Below are 23,021 nucleotides of genomic sequence, written 5' to 3'. Positions count from 1 at the left end.
AGCTAGTGAAGCGGTTCTTGAATCAGAGATGAACAAAGGTTTGTACAGTCATTACTTTGTTGCTTTGAAGAAAGGGGGTGGGCTTTTTCCAAACTTGGATTTGAGAATTCTGAAATAATACCTCCAAACAAACAAGTTCAAAATGCTAACAATCAAACAGCTTTTAAATTCTCTTAAAAGCTGTTTGATGCTCTCCAGCATCCTGGAGAGCTGGTTTTCCTGACAGATGCCTAGTGATACACCATGACCAACGACAGATTCTGAGATTCGCCTTCGAGGGCAAAGCATATGAGTACCTTTTATTGCCTTTCCAATTGTCTGTAGTGCCTTTCACCTTTTCAAAATGTGTGAAGACAGTGCTGGCACCCCTCAGGGAAACCTGAGGGAAACTGCTGTCTGCATTTTAACTTATCTGGGCTTCAATAGCCAACTCTGGAAAGCGGGCAACAGTGCAACTTTCTCAGGTTCTATTCAGGCTCTGGGGTTTTCTGGTAAACTTCTGGAAACGCTCACTGTTCGCAAGTCAGCAGATCTCATTTCTGGAGTAGCCCCAGAAATGAGGATTCTCATTTCCCCTATGCTTCCTAACAATTTGAGTGTGTCTTTCAATGTTTGCGTTACATGGCTGTCAAGCTCAATTTCAGTTTGGACACAAACTGAGCTTCTGGATGATCTTACAACTGATGGGGTTGATGGAAACTATGATTGAAGTGGTACAACTTGGTCTTCTGAAGATGCATCCATTTCAGCAGTAGATCATTATGTCACTTCTACAGAAAGCTGACGACAACTGCTACTTGCATACCAACTCTGTGCCCTTGGTGGAAACCAAGCCTGTTGTGCCAAGGTTTAATAAAAGAGAGTGTGTTTTTTCCCAAGGAAGGTCTATCAGACTATTCATGTCCCTGGACAACAGAATCTGTCTAGAGCTGCTCTCCACAACTGCTCCCCAGGTGACCGATTATAGGCTTCACCCTTCTTTGGTGGCACAAATATGGAGTCCACCAGGGCTAAAATCCAATGTTCTTTTGGTTTGGATTAGAATGTTCAGCTGGGGTAGATGCTCTAGCACACTGATAGTCCTGCGTACTCCTTTATTCACTTTTGAGTGTAAATTATACTGTCTGTAGCAGAAAGGATGCACAAACAAAATCTGTCCTTGATTTTGGCACCACATTGGACAGAAAAAGTCATTTTGATAAGTGGTGTGAGGATAAGTACATTGTTCCATTTCAGTGCTCAGTGGTAGAACTCTTAACATTTCTGCAGGAACTGCATACATGTTTCTTTGTGCAGTTAATGCACAATTAAGGTTTATCTAGCCACAGTTTCTGCCTACCATGTTGGTTTTGATGAAGTCACACCAGGTGCTGGCATCAACTGACACCTGTAAGTAAACCCAGCTTCCTGGGATCTCACGATGGTACTCAAAGCCTTTTGTGATCTTCCATTTGAAACTTGAGTCAGCAAATATGAAGTTTCTTTTATGCAATGTTGCTTTGCTCCTTGCTCTGACAACTGCAAAGAGGGTTTAGGACCTTCATGCTTTGTCTGTAAATCCCACCTGTGATGATTTTCCTCCCAATGGCTGCAAGGATGATTTACTAAGGTTATAACTTTGGACTATATGCTCTATGACTACAGAACATTCTAGTTTTTGTCCATCTCCTTTAGCATCGGAAGAACAAAGGAGGTCACACATTCTTTGCCCTGTACGTGCACTGCTCCTCTACATTGAGGAGCAGTGTAGAGGACCAAGAATGTGAGGTTGTGTGATCAATGGTTTGTGTTGCTAACCCAGCAAGGGAGAAGACTCTATCCAGACAGAGAATCTCCCACTGCTATCTGGAGGCCAAATCTCTGGCTTATAGCAGCAAAGGTCTCCCAATGCCTCAGGTGTGAGGGCTCACTCCACCAGGAGCATAGCTGTCTCCTGGGCCCTATTTAGATTGGTGTCTATAAGTGATATTTGTGCTGCATTCAGCTGGTCTACACCGCCCACATTTCTACAGATTTGTGGTTTGGATGTTACAGCCGCTTCTGTGGCTCACTTTGTTCTTTCTGCTGGATCTGAAGTGCTGTGCTGGACTAGCTTGCTGTGCCTGACCCAGGTCTTATGGCTGCTCTGCAGGGCATTTATATATGTCCCATACTCGTGTTGTACTGAGTGAATCAACTGAAAGGGAAATATAATGCTATGCATATAACTACTGTTCCCTAAAGGAGAGGAACGAGGTACAACACATGGCTGCCCCGCTTCTCAGCTGTGCTTGGTGAAGAGCAGCTACTGAACTGAATAATGGTGGTGAAGAAGACAGACAGATATATAGTACATGTGGTGCCTATTACTTGTTGCCATCAAGTCATTTGCCGAGGAGGTGTGATTAAGGGTTACTACAGCCAGGATATACCCAGGCGTAATATCCCATGTACCTCATTACTTCCTTCTCTCAGTTGTAAAATATATAACATGTCTATTCATTTTGTCTTTGTGTTTAGACTTTTTTTTTCACATTGTCCCCATTAGTTGACTGAAATTTTGTTTTAGAAATCTGTTTTTCTCTTGTTTTCTTATGTTTCTTTAAAGGTCCTGACGGTGCGTTACATACCTACACAACTTATTTTCCTCACCGTCTCCTTGATGTTGTCTGTATTTCCTTTAAGATGCTGTGCATGTTTGGTGTGTGTTGTTTTATTGGTTTGTGTGCAGTGTTTGTGAAATGGTTGTGCTTTCCTATAATTACTCTAAAAGCAAGCATGGTTCACAAGGTTACTTGTTAAGTGCTGCATGTCTAAAGTATTTTTAACTAAATTGTATTTTTCCTTTGGATCTTATTTGTCTCCGTTTGTCTTTTTCTTTGATGCCCCCTCCTGCCAGCAGATGTAACCCCAGGTACAGCTATACCCTTTATTTGATCACCCTGGATTATATCACAGTTATAAACTGACCGCCAAGCTTTCAGTTAACCTTTGCTAAACTGTCAGGTTTTCCCATCATTCTCACCTACAAATAACAATTGGTCAGTAATCTAAAACACTCTCACTGTGTGTGGAAGAAGACTTCAGTCACTCTTGTCATGGTGTCAATCCAGCAGTGCTTCAGTACCTTCGTGTTATCGAGGCAGGGAAATATTGGCCCTAAGTAATTCAAGTTGGTCTTGGAGATCGAAGGCTGAACCCTGCTGCTGATTTGGTTCTCTTGTGTCAACAAGATCATCACCTCAGCAGCAGACACATACACGATATGTGTTGCAGGGTCCTAAATATATCTTAAATGAGAGACGATATTAAACAGAGTTAGGGGGTGGAGTCCTCTGAAGTCTTTCGCCACTATCCATAACCCATTCAAACATTAACACTGTCATAATAAATAAATACTATGGACAGAGGATTTAGTTCAGGATCACATCATTAAATAAAGCATTTTCACATTTAACTTGTCTAAAAGTTACATTTGTCATTTTGCAGGGGAGAATAATCTATCTCTTTGTGATCTTAGTTTTAGTTTGAATGGAGATATGAGTAATTATTGTACAAAACAAAAGTAGACTGCAGGTGACATTGTGCATGACCTGAAATGGGAGTAATATCAAGTCTTTAGGCTCCTTGGATGTTGCACATGTTATAATAAGTTATGCAGTGATTAAGATTGTTTCAGTCCTAACTTAGGTCCTTATCACTTTATTCAAGATGTTTTATTGCCAGTGTCTAACTTGGATGTAAGAAATAATAGCCTTGCTGTTCTTTCTGGTGCGCGTGAAACTATAAATGACCGGCAGTTGTTTTTTAAATGAATAATTTAGATTAGTCACTCTGAATTATATTCTTTACCAATGATAAAAACAAAATGCAAAGACTGAAGTGACAGTTTGTCCCAACTTACTCTCTGTTTTCCTTTTTGTCCTTTCATCCACAGAGAATCCTCCTCTAGACCCACCTGAGGACAGAGTTGCTGTGAGTCTTTCTTTGTATCTCCTGTCTTAAAAGTGGTTTATCTCCTTCTTAAAGTTAGATCTGACTGGATGAACCCAGATCAGAATATTCTGTTTTTACTTCCAGCGAAATAAGAATAACCAGCGTCTTCTGTCTTTTGTTGTGCTGTGTGTTGCATTTGATTTTGTGCAGCTGTCACTGTGTTTTGGCTGGCTTGTCTGCAGCAGATATGTGGAGACATAAGGCTGCTTTGTCCTTTTGCAGGTATACGTAGTCGTGGGAATTGCTGCTGTAGCCTTCACTGGTTTCTTGCTGATGCTGGTTATCCTAAAGTTTGGAGGAAATTCCAAGTTTGGCATCAAAGGTATGTCTCCCAATTTATACTTTTAACATACTTGTGAGGTTATTGCTAAAAGTGGGTGGTAAAATGAAGGTGGTTTCATGGATAATTAGAACCCCGCATATATCATACACCAGGATCAGAAACAATTTAGTTTCTTTTTTTTAATCACTGTTAATCATTAAACTGTATAGATTATGCCATTTTAAGAACTGTTGACATAATTTCCTGAAGCCTCACTAAAATATAAGATACTTTGGTCAAAATACCATTTGGATTCTTGATGTTTTTCAATTACTAAAAAGCCCATATTATATTACTTGTAGGGATTAAAATGGAAAATGAGATCAGGTGTTTAATATGTATGTGGGTGAGAAATCCCTCACTTTATCTCTTAGAACAACTCCATCTTCATGGGGCTTATCCTCACAGTCTCCTGCTCCTGTCTGCTGTAATAATTGCTGACGGTGGGAAAGTTAGCAGTCGAGCCTAACCAGCCTGAACGTGAGTTACAAGATGAAGGAGCTCCAAAACAGTTTCAGCTGGGCTTGTTATTTATCTCGTCCTCACAGTCCAAAGTCTGAAATAATAAAAACAAAAACAAACACAACTGTCGTAAGCTGGAAATTGTTCAGTACCTTTAAAAGCTAATTGTTTTCAGATAATAGTAGCAATATCAGGTCCTGTGTTAGTTTCACCTCAAAGAATGAAAGTCTGAAACTAGCGTCTGCTGCCCAGTAAGTCTTTTTTTAAATTTACTTTAAATGAATATGAATATTTTGGCCACCCTTACCATTATAATGGTGCAATGACCTAGCATTATTTTCTAATGCTAGGTCATTGTGTTCTTTTGGTACAGATGACAGTAGAACATAATCCAGATAATTTTTAGTCTTGTATTGAGTAAAAAGGCATTCAGTCTTATTGAATTAACTGTAAAAACTTGCAAATGTAAACTTGTAGGACAGAGAATGGATTATTTACATTTAAATAACATAAAGGTAAATATGTTATTTGTCCGACTGAAGACAATTCACTACGTGTCCTGCAATAGCCACAATGGCATTTTAAATGGTTAAAATGGAATTTTAACCATCAACAGTTGTTTCCGTTCCAACAGGCATGACAGATGCTAAAACCATTGAGAGGATGGTTGAAAGGGCGGCATGTAAATTTAGATGCCACCCTTGGAGATTTAGATTTAAAATTATTTATCTGAAAAAAAAAATCTGATCTGAAAAAAAAAGCACTTATAGTTTTATTTTATTTTATTATAAATTACCATGCCAAAAATTTTTTAGACCCTGTACAATAATCATTGGAAAAACCTGTCTGACCATTACAGCAATTAAACCCACGTTTTTACAATTTCCAACCAGCTATTTGCATGTCTCCACTGGAAACTTCTTTTTAGAAAAACTCCAAGTCGTTTAGGTTGAAAGACCTGGAAACCATCCTGATCTTTTGCTCCCTCTATAGATTAATTTTCAGATTCATGTCAGGACTCTGGCTGGGCCTATCCAAAACATTATTGACAGTAGAAGAAACAATTTAGTAAAACTAAAAGATTCCTTTAAACCTAAAGCTGAGAGGTACACAAATTATTTTGGGCTTAACTAACTTTTATCATGTATTCTGAAATTATTTGGTCAGAGTTTTAAGGGTTGATTACTGTATTTCTGTTATATTTTATATTAAACATTTTAGGAAAAATCAGTAACATCCCTGGAAATTTTGCCAGTGTATGAATTAAATTGCATAATTGTCAATTACTGTATTAAAAAAATGTTAATATAAAAGTTACATTGTTCTGACTGGTTCATTACTCTCAATTTACATTACACAGTCTGCTGTGTAATGCAGCCTAATTTCAGTTTTGACTCTTGATTTTTTTTTTATACAATGATCAATATGTATCCATGAATCCTCCTTTATTGGGTGGAAACTGCTATAGTTTAGTCATTCTTCTGGGTCTCAGGTCTGTTGGTGAATAACATGCATGCAGGTTAAACTTACAAAGCCTTTGTCATGGAAATGTAAGTCTGCTGCTCTAGCCATTGTTGAATCTTTCATACTCAGATGCTTGCTTTTAAAGTTTGCTGCTGTAATCTTATTTTCGAATGTATCTTAAGAACATTCACTCACTGACTTCTGCATTGGCTACATACGAAACTAATCAGATTCCTCTTGCATTAACCTCCTGATTTATTAGAATGGATTTAGCTGAACTCTTCGGTAGATGTCTTCTTTTTCTTGTGTACTAACAGTAACATCTATTCTAGATAAATTTTATATACATAACCGGAGTTACAGTATATGAACCTTTTAGTTGATGCTGTTTTTTGTGTTTTCCATTCGGCTTGGTTCATTTTACCTATATATTGAGGAGTTAAAGCAATGTTTTGAGGAAGTCGTTTTGTGCCATTTACAAATATAGCCGTTTCAAAATTATATTACATATTCGCACCGTCTGCTCTGCTAGCATTTGAACTTTTAAAATTTAAATGAGCAGACATAAAGTAAATGTAAATTTAGATATTTAGGGACTTGATAAATGTGTTTGCCAAACATATGTGCATTTTACTGTTGAAGTGAAGTAGTTTGGCCTCCAGAGAAGATGGAGGGAAGGCAGGGGGAGCGAATGTGCATTTTGTGAATTTATGGAGTTGCATAGTTTTGTTTTGCTCCTGCAAAATTACATGCGGTTGAAGGAAAATGAAAGAAATAACCTCTCTGCATTTTAATATACTGCGTAAAATGTATATGGCTGTGTATTATTTTTTGCTAGCCAAACACTTTTCCTTGACTATGCACTTCCACTCATGTGGAAAGAAAGATGTTAGATCCCATTGCTGTTTCTCTCCTTCTGATTGCTCGGCTTGAGTCTTTATCTTTTCTTATTTCCACTCTTGCCCTTCGTCTTATGATGCGGCCCCATCCTTATGCTCCACAAACAGCCTGATGAGTGTGGCCTACAGCATGTTGAGATTGGAGAGACTTTATCAGGGGAATAACTGTAGCATCAGCAGGAGCAGATTGGAGTCAGACAGAGGCTAAGGTCTGAGTCCACATAGCTGCTGTTTGTTCATTCTGACCATTGACCAGTCCCTCTAAACTCTGGAAATCCAACCCCCAGATGGCAAAGGACTGTGGGTGCTAATGTAAAGTAGCTAGCATTTTTTTCATCAGAACATGTTTGCTAAATCATAGACTTATGCACACAGACATACTCACCCACATAAGCACAGTCAGAGCTGACAATAATGACAATCTTGTGAACAAAAAGTGTAATCAGCATACATCGGGCCCTGTGACTGGTGGAACAGATGTGCAGTGAATAAGCACAGCCTCTGATGCTGGCAGTATCTCTTTCTGATTGCAAATTAAGTAGCTGCAGTAGCTCGTTTACATTTCTGTAATGAATGCAACATTCTGTTTCTTCATCATTAATAACCACAAAAGACATTTAGAGCAGGGTTGTGTTTTTTATATATATAGTTTTCCAGTGCAGTGTAATATATTCACATCTCTTAAACTTTCTCACATTTCGTCATGATACAAACACAAATTATATAATACAAAGTATATTTTAATTGGATATTACATGGTAAACAAATGCAAAGTACTGTATACAAGTGAAGTAGAAAGAAGGGATACATATTTTTCACAACGTCCACTCCACCCAAACACCCACCACCACCCCAGACATTAAGTCCTGTTTACTTTCAAATCCATAAATAAAACGCAGGGCTGGCAAACTAATTGTTAAACTATTTAATTGGTAAGCAGTTTCACTCTAAAGCTAATGGCAACTCTGAGTTGAAAGCCATTGTTGAAATAAGTCCTGAAATGTATAAGCAGATGCTCTTCTCTCTGTGATTTTAATGCTGACAGGCAATGCTGTAAAAGTGGTGGAATCTATTACAGGAACATCACCCACAAGCATAACATTCCCAGGGCAAAACATAGTGTTGGCAGTATCATGCTTCGGGGATGCTTTTATATCAGACGTAAGGAAGATGGCCAGCTGCAGTTCTCAGTAAACCAAAATAAAAAACACAAGCAGAAGAAGACCGTGTATTTGGTGCAATGTTTTGAATAGGAATTTTGTTAAGTCACAAAACTCTGGATGAATGAAGAGAGACCTGTCAGGTTGTATTGTGCAGCTGCATGAGCCAAACTTTACATGCAAGCTTAGCATTTGAGCAGATGTTAGGAGACACTAGGATATTTATATAGTAATATTTACTTGAGTTTTTTCTGGTTACTAGCTGTCTCTTCTCTTCTTTCTGTCTGACAGCATGAATTCCCAGTTTTTCCAAACTGGGAACTCTTGCTCTAGTATAATACTAAGCAAGATAGGTTGGGATCCAAAATGCTTTCTGCGAGTCTTATGCTGATCAATCCGAAAAAACATCGATTGGACTAATTAGATGAAGACATCCCATCTTGTAAAAAGGAACCGTGCTGCAGCTGGTGCTTTTTAACTTCAAGGCATCCTTTGTGCAACATCATTGCAGCAGAGAGACCCCGTTGGCTTAATGGAGGGCTGCATGCAAATGTGTCTCTGTAGGCTCTGTGTTGGTTTAATGCCCATAATCTTTCCTGTGTAGGCAGACAGCTTTTCAAATGAACACCAGTGAGCGCCCATAAATTGGCCCTAATTGTTTCTTGGTAAATGTGGTTCTAACTAACCAGTGACAAAAACTTAATCAAATCATCTTTTGCATCCAAGATGCAGAAAGGGGAGATTTTGCACACCAATTTAGTTTTCTAAGAAATTGAACGTGCTGAATCAATAAGACTCTTGAGAGAAAGGAGGCTTGAAGTAATTGTGCCACATGATCAGTCACTGGATTAGAAAGTAGTACATCAAAATTTGTAGCATGGCAATGCAATAAAAAAAATGTTTAAATGTACTTTTTATAGACATACAACAATGAGATATGCTTAAAAAGACGATGCATGTTCACTTAATTGCCCTGGAGGAAGTAACACACATTCACATGATGCTTAAAAAAATGAAAGTCAGAAAATGTAGAATGAAGGAAAAAAACATGACAGTAGGCTGTCTTAAAAAGAACATATGTGGATAAAAACCCTTCCAAGCCATCCACACACCTTAATGTTTTTCTTTACAATTTCATGTGATTGACTGATGCAAAATGCTTCATGATTTTGAATGGACTGAAAAGTTTGCATAGGCAGGGATACTTTCCGATTGTTGTGTTGTGTCGCCAACATGCAGCTTCAGAGTTACCATGGGCCTCTTTAGTTTTATTTATATTCCAACAAAATACATTCAAGATTTTGATAACAATATCACAAAAAGTGAAGTGTTCAAGGTGTATCAGCAGCTGTTGTAGCTGCGTCCTGTTCTCACAGCTGCTGTTGTGGTACTTCTGCCTCTGTAGGAAGAGAAGTACCATCATCAACCCCGTTTCTGACACAGCAGTGAAACTGAAATGTCATGACAGACCAAAATGACTGAAAGTGAATCAGCACTTGTGAAGAAGAGAAAGTGAGAGCCAGCTGGTGAGGAGGAAGAAGATGAGAAAGAGAAAAATAAATGCTAAATTTGACATTTGTCAGGAAGTCAGAGAAGAAAAACAGAAACGGGAGGATATCAAAGGATTTAAAGAAAGATATGATAAAATGCTGAAAGATTCTGGAGACAGACCGCAGGCATCGAAAACAAAGATGGAACAAGGCAAAGAGCACAAAAAGAAAAGAAAAAAATCAGAGATGAAAGACGAAGTCTTCCTCTGTCCACTTATCAATGATTCATCATTAGTGCAGGTTTCAGTTTTCTCCTTGTTTGGTGGAGTTGCACGCCTCCATCTTTCTTTCCCTCTGTCTCCCTCACACGCATACACCGCTCCTTTCTGTCGATCGATCGAAATGACACCCTCAAGGTCAGTGGAGCTTCGTTCTGGGCCCCGGGCTTCACAGAGCATGCTCAGCATACCCACCACATCCACTGGCACCACCACCACCACCACCACCTCCTCTTCTTCTTCTTCACTCCCTGCTGAAAAGCAGCTCTAGCCTCCAGTTTTTTGAGGTCTTCAATGAGCTCTGCTTGCTTCAAAAAACAAAACATGTGCAACAGCAATATGAGAGCCTTAAACTGAAAACTATTGACCCTCTACTTTTTAAAGTGTGGGTAGAGTCAGAGCTGGTTTGAAACAGAAAGCTTCTTGTATCTATTTGATGAAATATTTCTTGTTTCAGTGAAAATTTTGTGATTTCTAAGCTTTTGTTGTGTTAAATGCTTCTTAAGCGCTAGTTTAGAGTCTCCACAAACCTAAGTTTGAATGGAAGACGTCATGAAAACCTCTTTAAATGAATCTCTCTTCAGTAACCATAACAACATTTTTAAAGGACAACAGGTTATTTGAGGTAAATTGCCTGAAGCTCTTACTCCTCTGCAGCTCTAAAGGCCTGCCTTGAAAGTGCTGTACAATTTCATGCACAATTATTGTGCAGCTGACAAGCCTGGTTGCAAAAATGATGAAAACAAAACACAGAAAATGCATATTTACTAAACGGAAACAACATTTTACTGAATTCTTGTTGGTGGATGTGTACACCTTCAACTGTTTCTCAGCCTGTTCATGTTCCAGTTTATTTCTGGAGAGCGTCCAAACATACAAGTACTTTTCATTGTTACATGCTGTCCAATAATGGAGCTGAGCCAGCTAACAATTTGCCTTGGATATGTTTTGCACATTTGATCCCCATCACAAATATCTTTTTTATTTTATTTAAGTGTGTGTTTTCGTTTTGACTTTACATTTGGTTTAACACTATTAAGAATAGATAAGTTGATGTTTGCAGATGAGTTGATGGAATTAAATTGGAGAAAAGCTTTGCTGGGTGGTTCGCAGCTGGAATGAGGATCAATTCCTCCACATCTGAGACCATGGTCTGGATGGATGGATGGATGGATGGATGGATGGATGGATGGATGGATGGATGGATGGATGGATGGATGGATGGATGGATGGATGGATGGATGGATGGATGGATGGATGGATGGATGGATGGATGGATGGATGGATGGATGGATGGATGGATGGATGGATGGACTCTGCAGTGATTATTGTGTCTGCTAAGTGTATTAAACACAAATGCAGCTATTAATGATGTTTCGCCTTGTGCCTTGCATTAGTCCTTTAAACTCGATACTCAGCATTGCTGGATGCAAGGGGAAGAGGACTCAGGCTTCCGTTTTATTATTTTATTCTATATCCTGACTCAACTTAATGTGTTTAATGGTTTTAGCGTGCAGAGCAGGAGGAAGAGAAGTTTTAAAGCCTATGGCAGGACCTGAGGGCAATGATTGTTTGAAGTGCTCTGAAGATGGAAGCTACTCTTTTACAAAGTCAAATGCTGCTTGGAGACCTTGTCTGTGCACTTGCCTGACGGCTTTTTGTTCCTGCTGTGCTTTACAAGTAAAGTGAAGCGTTTCATAAGTAAAGTAAAATATACTTCTGGAGAGAACTTCTTAAGCAGAAAAACCGACAGACAGTTTTGAGCACCTTAAAGAGACACCTCCTCTTATCTGAGGAAAGATTTTGTGAAAATAGTAGTAGACACTGATTTAGGTTTTATTAATCTCTGAAAGTTCAAAGTTGACATAATGTTGAGCATTCAAATGTTTTCCTATTCCCATTCCTTCTGACATGTGTCAGGTTTGCAAACTGCCTTGTTCGCACAGGCCTCTTATGATCTCCCTCCAAATTTTTCATGAGATTGAGTTCAGGGTTCAGCAAGACGTAAGTTTTTATGATATGGTTCTGAGATAGTTAAGTGAATTAGTTGGTTCAGATCAAGTTTTTTTTAAGCATTTATCACTTTCATTTCTCATGTGTGTTCTTCATCTTTCTCTCAGCAGCGTGAAGGCAACTGAATACATACAGTATGCCTGCTTTAGCTTTAACTGTAAATTGCTCTTTGAATTTATAATTTCTTCAGAAATAGTCTGTGTAAAGAATAAATTACTGGAAAGTCTGAAAAGAGAAAGTACTAACTTATTAATTGTTTTTGTAGGGCTGTGAAAGCAATCCCAGATAGAAGCTTTAAAAGTTCATTTTCTAAAGAAGTATCATTGTTGGTTGATTAACAGCCAAAAAGCTTGAAAACAGTCACTTTTAGTTGTTGTCTCCCTCATGTTTGTTAGGGAGTCTATTGTACAGCTGTACATCATTTCCTGTCCTGCGCTGGTCAGTCTGACCTTTGCAGACTGCCAAAGCGATGAAAAATGAGATGACTCAAACAAGGAGAGCAGTGTGGGAACAGGACATGGTGTATACATACAATCAAAGCATGGCTCAGATGAAATTATTGCAGAGCAGCTGAATCTTGAGAATTTGTTTCCATTTGGAAAGATGAGTTTGAGGGATGTGGGGGTTTAAAATTTGATTACTTGCCACTTCAAACAGATAGCACTTTGAAATGTTCTGCATGAGCTCATTTTGAAAATCAGACACCATAAGTGGACATTAAATGATCCTACAGGAAACCAGGGGGTCATGAAACTCAAACAACACATGATTATCTAATGTGCATATTTAAGACATTAGAGCTTTTAAAGTCTGGGACGTGCTGTTTTCTGGCGGCAGCACTGATTCATTAATGCAAATATTTCTTTCCCTTTAATCATATTTTCAGGCAGCTGTTTGTCCTGGACGATGGATCAAAATAGAAAGTCTAGCCTCTCAGTCCCACAGTCACTCCAAAAGGATCAACATAATTTGGTTCAGTGGAAGAGCCTGTAAGTGCCAAGCATATGCTGATATGCCCTGGGCATGACGTCTGTTGGTGGGACTTAGAAAGGCTATTGTAGCACCAGCACAATGTTTTTATTTGTGAGGAGAGAATAGAATTACGATGTAAAATTCTTGTAATCTGGTTTTCTCAGAAACACAGACTTTTTATGTTGTTGTCTAGACTATTAGCAAGTAAAACAGCTGGTAGCAGTGTTGCTACCTGCAGGAGGAAGGCCTGGGTTCAAGTCCCAGGCAGGGGCTTTTATCATGGAGTTGACATGTTCTCCCATTGAAGTAATTGTGTAATTGATTGCTTAACTTCAAGCTAAGCAACAAAATGGGGAACACAGTAGAGTCCAGACTATAACCATGATGGTGGCTACTTTCTGTGAAATAATAGACCATGTCTGAAGGCTTGAGTTCAGATCGAGTTCACCGCAATTGAGTCTTGAGTTTTGTTTTGCTCCTCTGAATGTGGATATGGCCATAAAAACATAAGCTTACAATATCATCCAAAGAAACTAAAACTCAGACATTGAGCAATTCTCTAAAGACATCATTAGCTACAGCCTGGGAGTCAGTATAGTTAGTCCACATTGCATCACTAAAAGAAAATATCTGTAATAAGCAGTTAGAAGTCGATGTAGAAAAGAGTTGTGCCCTTTGCTCAAAAAGAATTGGACCCCTGTATAAATTAAGGAGGCATGAAACAAGCCCCCAACCAAAAATCTACAACATCCACGTCATCTCAATCTCAGAAGAGGTGGGAGGATGTGGATTGTTGCATATGCATACAGTCTCCCATTGGACCAAGAAGTGCCATATAGGAGGTCAGTCCAACACACAGACTGATGGTGAGTGGAAAAGGTTTGCTTGGCCTGAAAGAATTTGTTATGTGAAGCAAAGGGCACCGGAGAGGTCAGAGTAATCAATCAAGTTCTCAATGAGCTCCTCTAGAGAAGAAACACCTGGGCCAGAGTTTTACAGAACTCTGCAGAGAAAAACAACTCCTGTGGCCTTCTTTCTACAAGACAGAAATTTCCAGAAGGTCAGTTCATCTGAGGATTGTTGTGTAGTCAAAGGAAATCCAGAATAAAGGATTGTTGTGAGAACAGATGAAAAGGTTTTCCAGGAAAGCGAGAAAAGTGTGTTCATTGCAAGAGACATGTTTCGCCTGCAAGAAATATTTCCAGGAACTAGGATTGTCTTCATTGGGCATTCTTTAACCCCTTATTTTCTACTGCATATAATAAAACAGGTAAAAAAGATCCCCAGGTAGAAATGTAGCCCAGAAAAATGCTATAGGTGGCGAGTGTACTCTTTTATTTACCCTGAACCACTGGGGCAGAGTTTATTAGAGGTATGTGTTAAGGATTTTGAACACATTTCTTATTGTTTAGCATCATATTTCCGTTAATATAATTTGGACTTGTGTGTTTTCTGTTGATTATTTTCTGTGAACTTTAAGAATGTTTCTGTATTAGTTGGAAATTTGCATCTGATTTTCCAAAAAGTTGCTCACCCTGTGAAACCATCATGCACTCTATTGCTGCCACCGGTTTCCTTATCATATGGTGAAAGTACTTCTCTTGTTGATTGATCTGCTTGGTCCAAGCTGGAGTGCAGCAGGCAGAGGATTAGATTGTATTTTTTCACAGCAGTAGGGAATTTGGACTCAACTGCAGTCGGCAAGTTGAACTACCAGAGATTTATTCGAGCTTGAGCAGCCCACAGGAGAGCAATCAGTCAGGCAGGAATATTTAAATCACAAAAGCTGACGCAGAATTCAAAAAAATCCCAGAAAACTTGAGAGCTACTCTAGGAGAAAGTTGAAACACTTGTCACCAAAAACAGAGACGAACTGTCACGGGAGGAAGGGAGCATGAAAAATGAATACACAAAGGGGAAGGAGGCAATTAGACAAAGGTGTGACTGACGGGAGCAAAATAAGCCAGCTGGAGAGAAAGCCAAGAGGGAGGAAAGATGCAGAAGCAGAGACCACAAAATTACACCAAACGGCACTTGCAATGACTCCAGGTTTAGTTTGCATTTTATTTATTAATTTATTATTTTTACTTTGACATAAGAAATTACTTTAAGGAACTGAAAGAGAATCAAAACTAATGTAAACATTTTGAAGACCATCATTTAAGTGGATAATATCTGTTACCTTTTTTCCATATTCAGTATTGTAGCACTTTCAACTACGTAGTATGTGTTAACATTTCAGATTCAATCAGTACTGAATCTGAAATTGTAATTGGTTCTGTCAGACTTGGCCAGTTTGATGGATCCTAAATGTCTGTGGTGCCAAACTCAGACTCAGCTCCTCTTTTGTCACTTCATTCTTCCAGCGGAGGAGTAATCACAAGGACCGCCAATCAGAAGCTTAATTTTGTGTAGCATTGGAGTTATGTTGTGTTGAGCATCGAGGACGAAGATACGACATAATAACTATTGCATGATTGTGCTTATTCAAAATTATAGACACGTAAATCATGATCTTGACTGAAAGATAGGTCCACATTTAAGGTTCGAAACAATCAAAATTTAAAGTTGCTAATATTTTTGTACCGGAAGTCAATCTTTTGCTTATTAAATCTCATAATATTGTATACTAGGTAGTTATATTTTGATCTGGAAAAAATATCGTCTCGTTGATGGAGGATAAATTCTTAGGTGTTTTTGTACATCACTGTATGAGATTGTTAGTGTCAGATTAATTTACAAATTATTTACACGTGCAAAGACATTATGATGTCGTTATTGCATTTAAACCTGTGACACATTTATTTTCCGTGTTTTTCTTACCAATGTTCCTTCATATCAAATGAAGCAATAATGATCCCTCAGAATTTAGACTGAGCCATATGGGTATTCGCACCTCTGAGATTTGCCGACGCAGGCAAGTTTACTGTGTAAACATGTACAGCGTGTCAGCGTGGTAGTTTTGCTCAGACACCGTGACAGTGAGCTGGCTCTCAAGGCGCCGCCGCTTAGCCCGGAAAGGTCTTTGCTGCCAGAGAGCGAGTGTGTTGCATCAATGTGACTTTTTCTTGGCAGCCAGTGCAGTAAATATCTATATGACAGAATCTATGTTAATGAGGCTATTGCTATCAATCAGCACTTAGTACTGCTACACCAAGGTAGAAACTCAAGTAGCCAAGACACAAAGTCCTTAGTTGTCCTGAATATGCATGAGAGTTGGCAACGTTGCTTGCCAATATCATTTAGCATGTCTGGCTGCTTTGTTGTTGCATATGTGTGGATCTGCTGCACAGTGAAAGATGGCAAAAAGGGACAGAGTCGGCAGCAGCGCTGGGCCAGATGGAAAGGCACTAAAACAGATAGAAGTTTATTGATGGATCGATTGATCGTTTGCCTGTCCAGACTGAGGCGAGATGCTGCCGTCTTCATAGCGCCGCTTTTTTGAGACCTGTCCAGTGCTAAGGTCAGCAGCTCTGCTGTATGCATCTGTGGAGACAAGGGAAAGATTTGTGAGGAAAACGGATTGTGGTAGCATTTTGTCTTGTATTTTTTTCTACATTCGTTTTAATACCTTTGAAGAATTTGTGTAAGTATTAATTTATACAACAGTCTGTTCTCTTTTTTTTGCCTTATTGTGCTAAAATGCTGCACTAGATTCATCACCATTCCAGTCCATCTGCTGCTGTCAAACAAAACAATCAAAAAAAAAGAAACAAATTATAAAGATGGATGTCTCAACAAATGTAGTAAACATAATGACAGAATGCACGTTTTTTTGTGGATGATGTTCATCAGCCGCCCCCTTCATTGCAGATGTGTATTTGGTTTGCCAAGATATTTCTGTCACAGCAGTTGCACGCACAAAGAGCAATGCTTTTAATTTGAAAAATCCATCTTGCAGCATCCTTCTCCGCTCCCTCTCTTACTCTCACACTTGGCTTTCATCACCCTCAGCATGAGTTTCCTTACTTGTGGTAGCATCTCATATTAAATGAAATCGTTGCAGTTTTGAATTAGGAAGCCGGTTAGTTATTCAGCTTTTAATATGCAGAATTTACTCACAACATATTAAATACCACTCAGTATCTGTTTGACAGTTTTAAATTGTAACACTGACATACTCTGTGTAATAATACTAAAAAAAGTCCATCTCTGATTCAAGCTGTTTGAAGTGTATTCTAACATTCGTTTTGGCCACTCAGAATTTCCTCTGTAGTATCTTTTTCTTTGCTGGCCAGGCTCAAATCTTTTTCGATATTTTTTATATCAATTAAAATGTGAATAGCTCATAAAATATGAAATATCAAAATGTCTACTGGATAAATATTAGGTTTAATGGAAAAAAATCCCTATATCTGCTTCAGAAATCTACTGATAAATTAATTGTAAAATGACAAAGACAGAAACTGGCTATTGATTTTGTTTGAAACTTTCACCTTCTATGTTGAGGTTTTTTGTGTGTGTTTTTTTCCTCAGTGCTTCATTGAAATAAATCATTCTGATCTGAAAACTTGTGTGTTTAAGAAAAGTTGCACATAATATGAGTCTCCAATAATTTTACTTTCATGCTGTTCTGCAGCTGGATCACCTGCCTTACAGCAGATCTCTAAGGCTTATAGGGAAAAATAATGAACGCACATATGGGCTATAAGGTGCCTGAAACTCAATTTTAAAGCTACTGTCTTTATCTCTTTCTCTGTTTTTATAGCTTTTGGATTTTTTTAAAATACATAAGTCTTTATAAAATAGTATCTGATATGCAGCAAGCATCTGCAAACCAGTTGCCTGGCCTCACCTGCTCTCTCCTCTGCTTTCATTTTTTATTTTTTTAATATCTGTGTTAGAATGAATCAGATTTTATTAACAATAGCAATACCCTAAAAGTCCAGGTATTTCTGTGAAATCGAAGAAAAGCTGTTAATGTCGACAATTGTCTGCCCAGGATTTCAATCAGCACAGTCTGAAATGCATAGATCATATGTTTAGTTTAGTGCTACAGGAAATACTTATTTTATTATCAAATAGCTGTCTTACTGTTTTGATCAAATAATGTTATAATAAGAAATTAACAAACCTTAATTGCCAATGATTTAACTTTTACTGATCATTATTCTCTTAATTGGTAAATGGCAACAACATCGTAGACAACAGAAATGGGGCAATCCACTCCTCTGACGAGGAGGAGTGAAAATACCCTTCATCATGACACTTTTAATATGATCGGAACCAGCCAATGTCCTGTTAATTTATTTAACTAAGTTATGAAATATATTATTGAGGTTACTACCAGCTTAGCTACTTAATCAGTAATTCTGAGAATAAATGTATTTTTATAAGATACTTTTTGTAATGTCGACTTCCTTATTTTAAAAAAAAGATATATGCCAGATAAATAATTGTTAGATGCAGCATGAGACCGATTGATGGAAGTGACTTTGATGCTTAAGGGAGAATAAATGTACAGGTCGTCATTGGCTGCTATAGTTAGACGACAGCTGTTGCAAAGATATTTTCTCACATTTTTTCAAACTGTTTTGTTGTATAAGTTTCGAGTGAAATAATGAAGATTAATGAAAAGGAAATTAAGGGGAAAAAAATGGAAGAAATTACCTAACCACATGATGCTGAGGGGAGGTTACGTCATCAGTAAATAGCAGAATGCAGAATTTCTCTTAAAGGGAATAAGGAAGAAAGAAAAGTTGCTTAGTGCTGCTTGTGTGAGGAGCTGTGACACACTGGTTTGTGTTTTTCTTTTCCTGTGTAGAGAGCATTGGTGTCTGTCTGTGTGTCAGAGAAATAATAAAAAAAGAAAATCTGGATGGAAACAAGACAAATGAATAAAACGGCTGCGGCGTACACGTGTGCAGTTGTCAAAAGGTCTACAGCACTATATGGTCAACTTCCGTTGCCCATTGCATGCTGTTGCCATGACAACCTGCGTCATTGCCAACCTGTGCTGCTCCAAAACGAAATCATTATCACTAGCTGTGTCTGGGAGAGAAGTGAATCACTACTCCCAATCACGCGCACTTACACGCACACACACGCACCCCCTCCCCCCACCCCCCACCCCCACACGCACACACGCACACTCACACACACAAATGAAACAACACCTGCAACCAGCTAAAGTAATCAGTTGAGACAAAAAAGACGTCAAATCGTTAATCCAAAGTTCTTTATTTTTTTTTGTTTTTTTTCTCCATCTTGCCTCAAGCTGAGGCATCTTTTGCTCCATTTGTCGGCTTTGTTTGTAGACTGAGTCACAGCACAGAAACAGGTTTTTCACTGCTTCTACAAGGGCGGGGGATGAATGGCAGCCAGGCCCGGCGCTGGTACGGATGTTTGAAGTTGACATGGGAACTTTGAAGATGAATTGGAGCTGATTTGAGTCAGTGAAACACAAAACTTCACAGTTTTGGTACATTAAGAGTTGGACTATGCTCTGTTTGAATGTTTGGTTGAAATTCGAACATCCAGCTGCTGATGTAAGCTTCTTTAAAAAGTGAAAAAGTGTACGTAGGTAAAATATTAAAAAAAAGGAGAAAAATCATTGAAACAGGTTTCATTTATTTTACTTGAGATTTTGCTCTGTCTTTCTTTTATGTGAATGCCAAAGCTGAATTTCAAGTTTTGTGAAATTTAACTCAAATTCTTTGTTTTTGTTGGTTGAAATTTACTCCTCCATGACCATTTTTTTTCTTTCTGTTATCTACAGAAATCGTCATATAGATCTGTATACCACGATTCTGTTTTCACCAGGTGGAGGATTAAAACAGAGCCCACGTTTAGCTCTGTAATGAAAATTGTACTGTAAAGTTGTTTGCTTATTATTTCAGGTGTCGCTTTATGGTGTCTAAAATAATATCGGGCATCTATCTTACCGCAGCTCAGATTTTGAAATGGGAGCTACAGAATAGGCCCCGGACCCTGATGTGGCTTTGTTAAATGCATAAACCATTACATCTGCGATACCAATAAACCCCCTGATGCCACATTCCTCTGCTGTATCCTGGGACCGGTAATCCATTAAACATCCACAGTACACAGGCAAACCAGTGTTACTGGATTGTCGTCTCCTGGAGCGAAGTTGCAAATTAGATCCTCAAAGAGCTCCCTGGAGGATTTTCTTTCTGTTGCTGTGTGACATGAACACAAGGAAGCTGAAGAATCTCTGTCCCACTGGGAAACACAGTGTGTTTTCTGTCTGATGGTCACTGCTTACTGGTAGTAACATCTGAGTGTGTTGTTTTTGGCTTGCGTACCTTTAGTCCACTGCCAGCCTGCAAATGTCCCTCAGTTTTCACAGACAGAAATGGCAAAGCCAGCTTAAGGGGAAGGAAAGGTTGTTTTTTTCCCCTCAACTCAGTGTGTACTTTATCATGAAGTGTCAGCTGCCTGGAATGGGGTTCTCCTTTGAGTCCTGACGGATGAATCAGCCATCACCCTGCTGCTGCTGCTTTTCCCTGATCTGACTTTATTTCTGCTGCTTAAGCTTCCTAAATACATGCTCTTGTATTTTGGACACATTGCCAAGGTACAAGACGTAACAAGCATGCTTGCAATTATGGATTGCATAAACACAATTTGAACATTTCACACTTTAAGGTGACTTCTAATTAGTGCCTTTTATTCAGTGTCAGTAAGATGACATGATGGAGTAACCATCCTAAGCTCTCCTTATGCTTCAAATGTATTTTTGGATGGAAGTTTCTGGAATTGCTCCAATTATCTCATTCCACTCTGCAGATGTTATCCTGTTTGCAAAATTACTGCCATATCAGACAAATCCACACCACACAGTTAACTTATAATCTTAATGTTCTGCAGACACGGAAGGGGAAAAAAATGCTCTTTTTTCTGCTCAGGGAGGCAATGTCGTGGGCGTGGTTAGGCCTGGACCAAGTTTGAATTTCTTGCAGCTTGTACATACAATATTTTTAAAAAGCTATAATCACAATTTCTTTCAGGCATAGATACTTTAAAAGGCTCAGTAACAACATGATTTTTTTATAACCAGATTTGCTACTATTTTCCAAACTCTCTGTTAATATTGATAGTCTTTGAGGATTAATATACCGGGGAATACTTTTTTTTTATAGTAACTAAAGATACAGTCACACAACAGGTCTTAATGCTCAATTCCGATTTTTGCTACAATCCAATTTTTTTTTGCATTATTGTTCATTTTACTGAATAAATGTGACTACAGCGATACTTCTGTGTCAATAGTTTACAACCACAAAGTGACACCCATGCACAGAAGAATAACATAGATGCTACCATAATAATGGACGCCACCATCTATGGATACATTTATTCACCACTGAGAGTATTGTCACAAAATCACAAGAAGACAAGGGAAGCTAATAAAAAGATAGCATAATTAATAGCAGCAGCCCTTGGTGGAGTATTGACGGCAACTTCTGTAGAGAAGTCTGTTTTAATGCGAAGTGATTCATTTCTCTAACACAGACTTCTTTTATAATTTCATAAATATAATTGTCAGGATTATATTCTGGGGGAGAAGTGATGCACAACATAAAATTTGGACAAAATACAAAATGACAATTCAGACGCCAGGCGCTTTGAAAACAATCTGATACATAAGTGGTGAAATTCAGAGATTTTTTTGGGGGGTGAAAAGATCAAACTTTGGCCATTAAGAAAGCCACAAAAAAATTGGATGCGGGTTGCATGGCCTTGGAATCATATCTTTGCTTTTTGCAGATGATGTGGCCCCAGTAGCTTCATTAAATTGTGAACTGCAGCTGAGTATGAAGCAGCCAGGATTAGGACCAGTGCTTCCATAAGTTAAGATCTTACATTGAACTTATCTCACACCAGGAGGCCAAGAAAACTTTAAAAAGTAACATTTCTCAAGATCAGGGTTGCTTGAAAAATAACACAGGTCTTTTCAAGCAACCAGAAAGAAAGTCATTGGTGCCTGTCTGTGTCGAAAAGGTTATATATATATATATATATATATATATATATATATATATATATATATATATATATATATATATATATATTTTTTTTTTTTTTTTTTTTTTTAAGAATGGCAAACCACAGTCCACAAATGTGAAGAAAAACATGGAATAGTTGTGAACTTTTCTGTGAGTGGCTGACCTTCCAAAATTATTCATAAGAGCGAATCAATGACTCATTGACTCAGAAGAACTCAGAACATCTAAAGCACTGCAGACCTCACTTGCCTTGATTAAAATTAATGTTTATATGTAAATAGTAACAATGAAATTGGTTAAAATTTTCATAGGAAAAAACCTGTCTCATCTTTGCTAGAAAACATCTTGATTTTTTTCCATGAGGGATTTAGCTTTTTGGAAAGTGGGCATCCTATTATGTCTGATCTATAACCATCAAAACATTTCAACAACAACAACAACAACAACAACAAACAAACATTATACCAACAGTGAAACATGATGGTGTTAGCATAAAATTTTTCTTGTCATATTCAGCACCGTTGGATGCCATGTAACTCCACATCAGGTGGATTCTGTTTTTATCTTGCTTTGTTTTTTTCTTGTTGGCATCAACCTCTAGCATGTCTGTAAATTGAGCCTGTTTTGCAAACACTGCTAATGCTTAGCAGGCACAGATCCCGTCTGTTGCCAGATGTTGCTGCTTTTAACATAATAATACTCATCGTCTATGAAGAATATGATGGTATTTTAGTTTGAATGGCAGTGAAACGTTTCAATGCGATGGACATGTTCTCCTTGTGTCCTTTGTTTGAAGTCCAGTGGGAAGTCCATGTACTGTAAAGTAAAGTTCAAATGCGTAGAATCAATGTGTTTGTGCTACATGTTTGGCAAAAGGTCACACACACACACGCACACACACACACACACACACGCACGCACGCACGCACGCACACGCACCCACACGCACACACACACACACGCACGCAGGTGAAGGTAAAGTGTTTTTTTTTTTTTTTACCAGTTTACTGGAAAATG

General features: G+C 38.4%; 1 protein-coding gene across 5 annotated transcripts in view; it reads left to right on the top strand.

The window, feature by feature from the left end:
• ntrk2a (neurotrophic tyrosine kinase, receptor, type 2a) overlaps window positions 1-23,021 on the top strand; it is a 99,847-nt gene that overhangs the window by 23,208 nt on the left and 53,618 nt on the right. For 2 of the 5 annotated variants that reach the window (XM_081610690.1, XM_081610688.1), the window contains exons 11-13: window positions 2,879-2,893; window positions 3,917-3,954; window positions 4,198-4,297. In XM_081610690.1, coding sequence (XP_081466816.1) covers window positions 2,879-2,893; window positions 3,917-3,954; window positions 4,198-4,297 — 153 coding nt within the window. The remainder of the gene's footprint in view (window positions 1-2,878; window positions 2,894-3,916; window positions 3,955-4,197; window positions 4,298-23,021) is intronic. The other 3 variants (XM_081610692.1, XM_081610691.1, XM_081610689.1) reach the window with 2 other exon arrangements.

This window comes from Poecilia reticulata, chromosome 9 (assembly GCF_904066995.2).
Source record: "Poecilia reticulata chromosome 9, P_reticulata-male-v2, whole genome shotgun sequence".
Taxonomy (NCBI): Eukaryota; Metazoa; Chordata; class Actinopteri; order Cyprinodontiformes; family Poeciliidae; genus Poecilia; species Poecilia reticulata.
This window is presented reverse-complemented; position numbering and strand designations above follow the sequence as displayed.